Here is an 11,335-nt window from a genome sequence, read left to right as displayed (position 1 = left end):
ATCCGTAATGGTTAATGCCTTTTCCACCACATCAGCATCATAATGCTCCTTCAAAAAACGTGTAATACTTAACGCCTCGTAATTCCCTTTCAATCATTACTTTTCATTTTTTCTCTCCTCATTTGGCATTATACTAAAAACGCCCCTTTCTCTTCATGCCTCTATAACGCCCACGGGACGGTGTTGAGGGCGTTATCAAGCCCCTTTACGCCTATATAATGCCCATTACGCATTGTCTAACATCATAAAACAACATATAGTTGCGACCCACGAGTATAAATAGTTTGGAGGATCGATCATTCACTGATCATTAAAGACGTAACAAGAATATTTAAAAAACAAAAGATTGAAGTGACATGTTTTGCATCTCTATAGTAGACTCCGTGTAATATTTGATTGTGCTGAAAGCATGAGGAAAAAAATGCCGTGTTAGCCTGTCATGTGTTAAGTCAGTCATGGAGGGCATAATTATGAATGCAATGGTTATAGGTAAGGCCATCGGACGATCATATATATGACAATGAGTGTCTTGGTGGATGAACCACACCTGAATGAGACCAGTAACCAGACCGATTGTTATGATTCACATTTCTGGATCCTAATCATGAGGAATGCTATTACACTCACAAGAGCCCCTTTGGCGCCCACGGGGTAGAGATGGGGCGCCCGGTGTGGTTTGGCTATGAATGGTTCCCCCTCCAAATATGGGGTTTTGATTGGCTTCTTCACTTGCAACATGGGGTCCAAAGAGCCTCCCCATTGACGCCTGCCATTACACTCACAAGAGCCCCTTTAGCGCCTACGGGTTAGAGATAGGGCGCCATCAGGACGTTATTGGGTGATGTGGAGGTGGGGCGCCTCCACACTACCCAACCTTATGTTAATTATGACTTAAAAGAATGATTATAGACCATAAGTGATTAGTGTAAGAAAATTGACTATTGATTACATTTGTTTACATGTTTTGTTGTTATTTCTTCAGAAGATGTATGAAGAATATTCTCAATAAAAAGTTTATTATTTGTGCAATGACTTATTTTCAATTATTGAAAGGGACTATCAATGTTTATTCTCAATATAAAATTATTATTTACATATTCTAAACAGTCTTTTACCATTTGAATAAGCTTAACTTTGTCCTGTTAAATTTGGTGGGGCATAATTATGTGAACTAACCACCAAATTCATCAATGTTAATCTAACATATTTTTAGGCACAGGTGAACTAACCACCAAATTAACCAATTATATCATACACCTTTATGGCTGACTTAATTATAATATATTTTAACTAAGTTAAATGAAAAATCAAATATCTTCAAAATTAAGTATTTATATTATTCCACATATAAAGAAGCAAGTTCTTAGTGCATCATGAGTTGTAAAGTGTGCTTTGGGTATTTTTCAAAAAAAAAACCTTGATTTTTTAGTTTTAACCCAAATGTTTTTATCTTTTTTAATTTTAACCCTACATAATTTGTTTTTTAACTTTAACCCAAAACTTTTCATTATTTGCAATTTAACTTCACAACTTTTGTCACTTATACTTTTCACCTTTCGCAAATTTTCGTTTTACGTATAGTTCTAATTTTTTCGAGTTAATACGACGCAACGTGCATGTGTGGTTCAACGTTTTTACCTCTATTTTCCCATGTTTGTTAGGTTCGTCGCAACACGCATACCCTACGCCGAGTCAGTGTCGGTGGTCGATGACGGTTGTGTGACATTAGTACTATTTGACACCGTTTTACGCCCCGTCGCAACGCGAGGTGTGCTTTGGGGGGTTTTCAAAGAAGAAGGGTTATGCATATGGTTGTCGTAACGTTGGCTTTGGGGGGTTTTCCAAAAAAAATGATTTTTTTTTTTTACTTTTCACCCAAAAGTATTTATAAACGCAACGTTCATGTGTGGTTCAACGTTTTTACCTCTATTTTCCCATGTTTGTTAGGTTCGTCGCAACACGCATACCCTACGCCGAGTCAGTGTCAGTGGTCGATGACGGTTGTGTGACATTAGTACTATTTGACACCGTTTTACGCCCCGTCGCAACGCGAGGTGTGCTTTGGGGGGTTTTCAAAGAAGAAGGGTTATGCATATGGTTGTCGTAACGTTGGCTTTGGGGGGTTTTCCAAAAAAAATGATTTTTTTTTTACTTTTCACCCAAAAGTATTTATAAACGCAACGTTCATGTGTGGTTCAACGTTTTTACCTCTATTTTCCCATGTTTGTTAGGTTCGTCGCAACACGCATACCCTACGCCGAGTCAATGTCGGTGGTCGATGACGGTTGTGTGACATTAGTACTATTTGACACCGTTTTACGCCCCGCCGCAACGCGGGGTGTGCTTTGGGGGGTTTTCAAAGAAGAATGATTATGCATATGGTTGTCGTAACGTTGGCTTTGGGGGTTTTCCAAAAAAAAAATTTGATTTTTTTTTTACTTTTCACCCAAAAGTATTTCATAAATTACTTTTAACCCAAAACGATTTGTTTTTTTTTACTTTTAACCACAAACTTTATATCTTTTGTAATCTATCTTCACAACTTTTTTTACTTTGAACTTTGGTCCTTTATAGTTTTCATTTTTCGCAAATTTATCGCTTTATGCTTCGTTCTAAATTTTGTGACTTAACACATCGCATCGCATCGTGCGTCTTTGGTTTAACGTTTTTACATTTCGTTCTAAATTTTGCGAGTTAACACGATGCAACGTGCGTGTGTGGGTGAACGTTTTACATCGTCTATTTTTTCCCGTTTCACAGGTTTAACATAACATGCAGGTTCTAGATCGACTTAGTTATAACTAAAGAATCCCCGCCGCATTGCGGCGGGTCGAAATTCTAGTTTTATATAATTTAATAGAATTGTATTTTGCTGTAGCTAATATTCAAAGATTTCTCAACCTGATAACTTCTTTCTATGAAACCTGGTAACTTTAATGTCAAAAAAGGTAAACACCATGTGAAATACTGAAATTGCAAGTTTGACCTTTCAAGTGTTTTCAAAGTTAACAACTTCCTTTTATATGAGGGTAGCTATCAACAAATATATATAGTTACTTTAAATCCATACACGGGTATGAACTTATTTTTTCATAATCAAGTTTAAACATAATGATTAAATTTGTGGATTTTCTTTTGATAAAGGTTAAAACTATAACTTCCTAGTCAAATAACTCATCCACCATAAACAAGTGAGATATTTGGTTCACGATGAATACTATGTCTTAAATAGCATTAACACGTTTTAAACGCATTTATATTAAATGTGAGGATAAGTTCACATATAATCCAAAAATCCGACTCGAGGAGTATCCACTTGGACAACATATAACAAATTCTTATAACATCTCCAGTCGGGTGGGGCGCATGAACGCCTCCATGTTGACTACCCCATGACAAATGCGCACAATCTGTCTCTTCTTCCTCCCTCCTCTCACAATTCATCCACGAGCGTTCATCTCTTAGATTTCCTTCACACGCTCTCCTCCCTCTATCTTGCACATTGACTACCGATTTCTCATAAAACCCGACATTAGATTTTGTACTATTGTTACATAATTAAACCGTCAACCTTTCTAATAAGAGTAAAATGACAAAATTGTCTAAAATTACCTTTTCTGTGCATTTGAGTCATTCAAGTTTGTATTTCATTGCCATTTTCATCATTGAGTTTGGCAATTTATTGCGACTCTCGTTCCTCTTTGGCGAACAGGGATGAAAATGACAACATTTCAAACATTTTGAATGAAAATGACACCTCAGGGACAAAAGTCGCAAAACTTGTCAACCCTGAAAGACGAAAATAACATTTTACTCTTCCAAGGGGACCCGGGGTGGTCCGTTTTCAACCCCCACCACGCGTGAAACATAACAACACACCGCCGCCACCCATCATTTTTAACGCGTTAAACTTATAACGCGTGATTAATATCACACGTGAAAATAAAATAAAAACGACCGTTCCTCTCTTTTGACCGTTGCTCATTTGACCGTTTAAGGTTTTTATAATTTATAATTTTAGTGTTTTATTGTTAATTTATAATTTAAAAAATAATAATAAAAAATGTTGTGAGTGATGGAATTTCATCACAAGTGATGACCATTTCCATTAAAATCCATCACTAATGATGAAATAATTGTTGATGACATGACGGAACTTGATTGAAAATTATAAGTGAGTGATGAGTGATGATCACCCCTACCCCCTTAATAAAATAGATACATTCCTTTTGTGCATCTTGGTTCCTAAAATTCATAAAAAAAAAACAGATTTTATTAACATTAACATCTAACATAAAGTAAAAAAAAAAAAACTAATTTTTATCAACTTGATTTTTGGCAAGACAAGAATAGAAAATTCTGAGTTGCCTTAAAAGCTAAAACCATGATGTACAGGGTGGAACCACAGAAGCCCCATATGTTTTCTTACTTTTAAGATGAAAAAAATATATATTATTAATAATAAAAAAATTATATATAAATAATATGAAGAACGTGGCAAACCTTTAACTTTACCTCGATTCCTCAATTCTTCTACAATCTCTCTCCTCAATTACACATTTTTCTCATCCACCACAACAAGAAGCTCACTCTCTACATCTCATTCTTGATTTATACCTCTACATAAACCCTAAAGTTTCGATCTTTATCAGTTTATCACCCTTCAGGTATGTTTCTTTAGGGTTACTTTTGCTCCATACTTTTAAAAATTTGATCTTTTTACTGTTAATGCAAGTGGGTTTTGCTTTTCTTGAGTTCTTGATCTGTTTTGGATTAGGGTTTTTTTTTTTTTTTTTTTTTTTTTTTTTTTTTTGTGGGGGTGATTTTGGTAAAGATTTGAATGAAGAGAAGGTGGGTCTGGTTTCAAGATCTGTCTGCTTTTCATAAATTCTTTTACTTTTTACTTTTTTTTTCTTTTTTATTCATGGGCCTGTTGTTCTTATCTTGTTTTGGACTTTGATTGCTGTGTGAAAGATGTTGGTATCATCAGTTCACATCATCTCTTAAATTTATTTATTTATTTATTTATTTATTTCTTGATAAATTAATTGGTGTCTGAACTCTGAACAACCATTGAAGGTTTTTTCCCCAATTTGATTTGAGTTGGTAGAATTTTTTTTTTTTTTTTTTATTTTTTAATTTTAAATCTTGATCCAAGTTTTGATTTTGGTTTGCAAATTATGGGTCTTTAAATTGTTTCTTGATTTGTGTTAGGATTTTGTAACTTTCTTGATTTGTTCTTGGCAGTAATTTGGTTGCAAAATTGCAAATTATCTTCATATGGTATTGATAATTTGATATATATATTTTTTTATTTGTTTGAGATTTTATAACTTTTTTTTTTTTTAATTTGTTTCTTGATAGTGATTTTGGTGTTACTTTGATTTTCATATATAGTTTCTTGAACTTGTTAAAGAAATTATTACTTTCTTGATTTGTTTCTTGACACTGATTTGGTGTATAAGTTATTTCTGTGATGCATTGCCTAAATTTTATTAATTTCTTGATTAGTTCATTATTTTATATGTTTCTTCTTTAAAGAACCTAATCCTATATATATATATATATATATAGGATTAGGTTCAAGAGTGAACACTGGTGTAGCTTGCGAACTGAGTGAACTAATCCTGGCCATACACGTGTGTAGATCAATGGCCAAGATTTGATGTTGAAATACACTAGTGTATTTTACGATTTGATGATAAGATCCTGACCATACACGTGTGTAGATCAATGGCCAGGATTTGTTCACTCAGTTCGCAAATACACTAGTGTTCACTCTAGAACCCCACCCTATATATATATATATATATATATATATATATATATATCATAAGATTCATAACTAATTTTTTTATTTACTTGTTTCAGAGTTGAAGATGTTGCAGTGGCTCTAATTGATCAAAAGATATTTGCAGTTTCATAAATATGGATTCAAAGTCTAGTACCAAAACGGTTGGTAATAAGTTAACGGAAGAAAATCCGAAAAGTTTAGAGCCTACAACGCCAACGAAAGTCACTGAAAAACGACCCGAATTAGATTCCAAAAAGGGTCAACAAAGTCAAGATCAATTAGGTAAAGAAAAAAGTTTATCGGCTAAAAAAGAAGCGTCTGGTAACGCTGGCGGAAGCGCAAAAACCGGTGAAAAAACCGAAGTTGTTGAAAGTGGAAAAAGTAGTGTGTGTAGAGGAAGTACAAGTACCGATGTAAGTGACGAAAGTAGTTGTAGTAGTTTAAGTAGTAACATGAATAAGCCCCACAAATCAAACGATTCAAGATGGGAAGCGATCCAAGCCGTTAGATCGAAAGACGGGGTTTTGGGTTTGAGTCATTTCCGGTTGTTGAAACGTTTAGGTTGTGGTGATATTGGGAGTGTTTATCTTTCGGAACTTAGTGGTACTAAATCTTATTTTGCAATGAAAGTTATGGATAAAGTGTCGCTAGAAAGCCGCAAAAAGTTGTTACGGGCTCAAACCGAACGGGAGATTTTGCAATCTTTGGATCACCCGTTTCTTCCAACTTTGTATTCTCATTTTGAAACCGATAAATTCTCGTGTTTGGTTATGGAGTTTTGCCCCGGGGGTGATTTGCATACTCTTCGACAAAGGCAGCCCGGAAAGCGGTTTTGTGAACAAGCCGTAAAGTATGATCTCTTAGTCCCTACTTTTTATTTGCTTCATTGTTCTTTTAAACTATGCAGTTAATATCGGTGATATACCGGTTATCGGTCCCCATGTAAAATATCGGCACCGATATTATCAGCGATATTATAATATTGACCGATATATCACCGATATTCCCGATATTGATTTTATGATCATAACCAACACATTAATTATCTATAAAAATGGATTAAAGTGTATGCGGTCATACGGGTCAACCTAACCATATATCCAATAGTAGAATATGGATCTTGTTGACCCGCTATCCAACCTGCATGATGCTTGTGATTCAAACACCCCTCAACTCCTTAAGATAGGTATGATGATAGTTATATCATTTCGTTTAGAGTAAATTACGTTTTTGGCCCCTGTGGTTATATCACTTTTACTATATTAGCCCAAAATAACAATTTTTAACATATCTGCCCCCATGATCTCTATAACTAACCATTTTGGCCCCTAAGTCTAGAGATCATGGGCAGTGGCGGACCCAGAAATTTTTTCCAGGGGGTGCGGTATATTTTCAAAAATTTTAGGCCCCTAGCTGTATAAAAATATCGGTTCATAGCGGGTCGGGTCGGATCATGTAAGACAAAAGAACATCAAACTAAAATTTATAAATCATCAAAAACACGTCAAACGTTATTACAAATTACAAACGTATTTAAAATTGTGCCCTACAGGTTTTTTTTTTTTGAAATATATCCAAAATATCACCTAAAGATACTAAACACGCCATAAGTTCATTACATTCTTACTCATTGTTCCTAACACATATAATTTGCTCCATAAGTTCATAAAACAACACTAAACACTTAAACAAAATAAACAATCATGTTTAACCATAGCCCATAACTTTCAATTATATTTTTAAACATTCAAGCCCTAATATTAAACCTTGATTACTTGTAACTAATCATTTAAACAAACAAATGTATAAAGAAAACAACAAAATCATTTAACTACAAGTCTAGAACAACAAAGAAATAAAAAAATATATAAAAAGATTAAACCCTTACACATCACATAAAACAAAATAAATAAATAAATAAATAAACCATACTAGTTCTATATTGGAATTCTGACGTAATATGGGTCGGTCCAACCGGAATTTTGTTTTTCTCGATAAAAAAACCACCAGGTCGTGAGCAGTGGCGTCAAGTCGTTGGAGTTTTTTTGGAGGCGGGATTTGGAAATGGAATGGGTGGATGGGTTTGGGCTTGTGTTAATAAAAATTGATTGCAAATTGGGCTTTAATTGGATTAAATAATTAAGTGAATAAGTGGTTAATACTTATTTTTTTTTTTCTAAGTGGGGCGGTTGAAAATTTTCAAGGGGCGCGGGTGAAAAATTCTAAGGGGTGCGGTCGAGATTTCCGACGAAAAATAACACTAAAAAATATTTTTTCATGGGGTGCGCCCGCCCACCCTTGGCTTAGGGTGGGTACGCCCCTGATCATGGGGGCCAAAAGGGTTAGTTACAGAGACCATGGGGGCCAAAATGGTTAGACTTAGGGGCCAAAATGGTTAGTTATAAAGACTATGGGGGCAGATATGTTAAAAATTCTTATTTTGGGCTAATATAGTAAGAGTGATATAACCACATGGGCCAAAAACGTAATTTACTCTTTCATTTATTTCTCGTATGGTCTTAGTTTCCTTTTATAACTTGTGTGCACACACACGTGTGATTAAACGGGTCAGAACCGGTACTTTTTGTAATGATAACGGGTAGGGTGGCGATCCGAGGTTGAACTCAACTCGTTTAACTTGTGAGGGCTTGAGCTCAGCTTGTTTTGTTATTATTAATTATTTTATTAAAACTTTTATATACATTTATAATTATTTTATATATATAATTGTAAATTTTATACTTAACATAAGGTATATTATTTAGTAATTTTATCATAATTTTTAATATAATAAGAATTATGTAAATATATGTTTAATACATCAAATAAAAAATATCTAAATATCGCGAGCCTGCTCGAGTTCTATAAGTGAAGCCCGAGCTCAGGCTCATTTATAAAAAAAAAAACAAGCTTATTTTTAGGTTAGAGCTCGTTTAAACTCGCTCGTTTACACCCCTGCTAACTGGTCGGGTTTGATTGACCAGAAAAAAATCGGTCTAGTTTTTCTATAAGTAGAGTTACATCAAGTATGATTATTGAAATATTATTGTTTCAATAATTGCTTAACTTTTTACCTAAAAATGATTTTGGATGTTTTCTTATCTTTTTTTTTTTTTTTTTTTTTTTTTTGTGGCTCTTATTTCTTATCTTTTTTTTCGGTAACGGGTCAGAACAGGTTCTTTTGTTGAAATAACGGGTTGGGTTGGACCGACAAAAAATGTTTTTTTTAACGAGTTAAGATTATTTGATTGTAGGTTTTATGTAGCGGAAATTCTTCTAGCAATGGAATACCTACACATGCTCGGGATCATATATCGTGACCTAAAACCCGAGAACGTTTTAGTCAGAGAAGACGGCCACATAATGCTTTCCGACTTTGACCTTTCGCTTCGCTGTTCAGTGAGCCCGACGCTTGTCAAATCAGCTTCTCTCGACAATGAACCACTCAGAAAAGGTTCGGCTTATTTTATCCAACCCGCGTGCATGGAGCCCTCTTCTTGTATCCAACCCGCATGTGCGGTCCCCACATCGTGTTTCTCACCTAAACTCTTCATGAGTAAATCCAAAAAAGAATCAAAATCCAGTTCGAAGACCAAAAACAAACCGGAAATCAGACACCAAGTCACCCCGTTACCCGAGCTAATGGCTGAGCCAACCGGGGCCCGTTCAATGTCGTTTGTCGGGACCCACGAGTATCTAGCACCCGAGATTATAAAAAACGAAGGGCATGGGAGTGCGGTTGACTGGTGGACTTTAGGGATCTTTCTGTACGAATTACTGTTCGGTAAAACTCCCTTTAAAGGATCCGGAAACCGGGCCACTTTGATGAACGTAGTCGGTCAACCGCTGCGGTTTCCCGAGTCACCGGTGGTTAGCTTTTCGGCCCGTGATTTAATCCGGGGGTTGTTGGTTAAGGAACCGCAACATCGGTTGGCTTACAAAAGGGGTGCTACCGAAATCAAACAACATCCGTTCTTCGAAGGCGTTAACTGGGCTTTGATTCGGTGCGCTAGCCCGCCTGAGATCCCGAGACCAGTTGAGATTGAGCAGGTTCCGGCTGCACCGGTGGTGATTTCCGGTGAGAAGAAAAGTGCAGGGGTTCCGGTTGCTGCACCGGAGAAAAAAGGGGCTGATAATTATCTTGAATTTGATTTCTTTTGATGTGTTTTTTTATATGTGATTCTCTTGATTGAAAGATTATAGTTCCCGGAGTTATGTCCGGCGAGTGGCCGGAGATTGTTGTCGTATAGTATTTGTTTGATGTTTTATGTGAAAACCAGCTGCAAAATATGTTTTGTTGGAAAAAGAAGAAAATTTTGTGCATATGTGTAGTACTACTGGATCAAATATTATATATCATGTTTGGAACTAGTGGGATTTTTCTCACGATATGTGGCGGGAATTTGGTTGGTACTGTATTGATTTGTTACGGTTTTGTCACTTGTTATGGTAATTGAAAGAGAAAATCCAAAAAAGAAAGTTATGATACGCTAAAAGGATATCAATGTGGGTTTTACAACGATCGAAAACCATAAAAGCAAATACAGATACAGCTTCTAGTGATACTGATATCAATGTTGTTCGGTTTGTCATGACGATGGATTGGTTCGGTTTGTCACGATTTACGATGAAAAGTTAAATACACTATTCAATATTGGGGAGTGGAACGGTGGCGCGGCGTGGTTGAGGCTCCACGCTGCCACATAGGCTATCGACCTGAGCTAGAGCTCAACTAGGCTTGATTCCACACTATTTGTAGCCTTGTGTATGGAGCCAATGTTGCACCGGAATGGACCCTTAGTTAATGAAAATGACTCATTTTTTGAGCAATAAGCAAAGCTCTAATTAATATGCTTGATTGGCAGTAAATGAAAGAATGAGCAAGGGAGCTATGAACAAAGCTCTTGTGGATAATCATCATCTTTGATTGGTGCAAGCCTATCTTCTCCAACGTCTATTTGAACGAAAGCTTTCGTTAATCATAGTTTAATACTTTAATATGTGATGAAACAGTGGTTAACCAGAGGGGGTTAATTCACTGGTCTCGTCAAGTAGGGTTAATCCCTTCTTTCCGAGGATCGATGTCCGGATCGTCCGTTGACCTGTCTCCTGCACAAGGAAACACACCGTGACTCGTAACAAGGAGGATGGGGGGGGGGGTGCTCCTTGACAGTCCTTGTTACCACTCTCTGGCGTGAGAATCAGTATTTGCTTGAGAGCAAAGTGTGTGATAGTAGTGAGTGTGAGAGAGAGCAGTAAGCGATACCTCAAACCTGGTTGGGTTGGGGTATAGAGCCGTAAGCGCGGTGTGTGTGTGTGGGGGGTGGGGGGGGGGACAAAGGACGTGCTCGTACGGTTCATATGCCGAAGAGTGCAAGAGGGTAATTGAGTGGCTAGACTGACAACGCGCAACCCCTTGCAGGTGTGTCAGACGCGTAGGTCACGGAGGTGATGCCACGTCCTGCTATGGCTGTCATTCTGTTCGCCAGCGTTGCATACACGTGGGCTGGACAGGTGACTGCTGTCAGTGCCACTTGTTGT

General features: G+C 36.6%; 1 protein-coding gene across 1 annotated transcript; it reads left to right on the top strand.

Moving 5' to 3' along the window:
* Positions 1–4,365: 4,365 nt before the first annotated feature.
* On the top strand, positions 4,366–10,117 carry LOC110942144 (serine/threonine-protein kinase D6PK). The gene is made up of 3 exons (XM_022183871.2): positions 4,366–4,667; positions 5,872–6,644; positions 9,049–10,117. Exons 2-3 carry the CDS (start codon positions 5,929–5,931, stop codon positions 9,953–9,955), a joined length of 1,623 nt encoding a protein of 540 aa, XP_022039563.1. The 5' UTR covers positions 4,366–4,667; positions 5,872–5,928; the 3' UTR covers positions 9,956–10,117.
* Positions 10,118–11,335: the final 1,218 nt, after the last annotated feature.

This window comes from Helianthus annuus, chromosome 5 (assembly GCF_002127325.2).
Source record: "Helianthus annuus cultivar XRQ/B chromosome 5, HanXRQr2.0-SUNRISE, whole genome shotgun sequence".
Lineage (NCBI taxonomy): Eukaryota > Viridiplantae > Streptophyta > Magnoliopsida > Asterales > Asteraceae > Helianthus > Helianthus annuus.
This window is presented reverse-complemented; position numbering and strand designations above follow the sequence as displayed.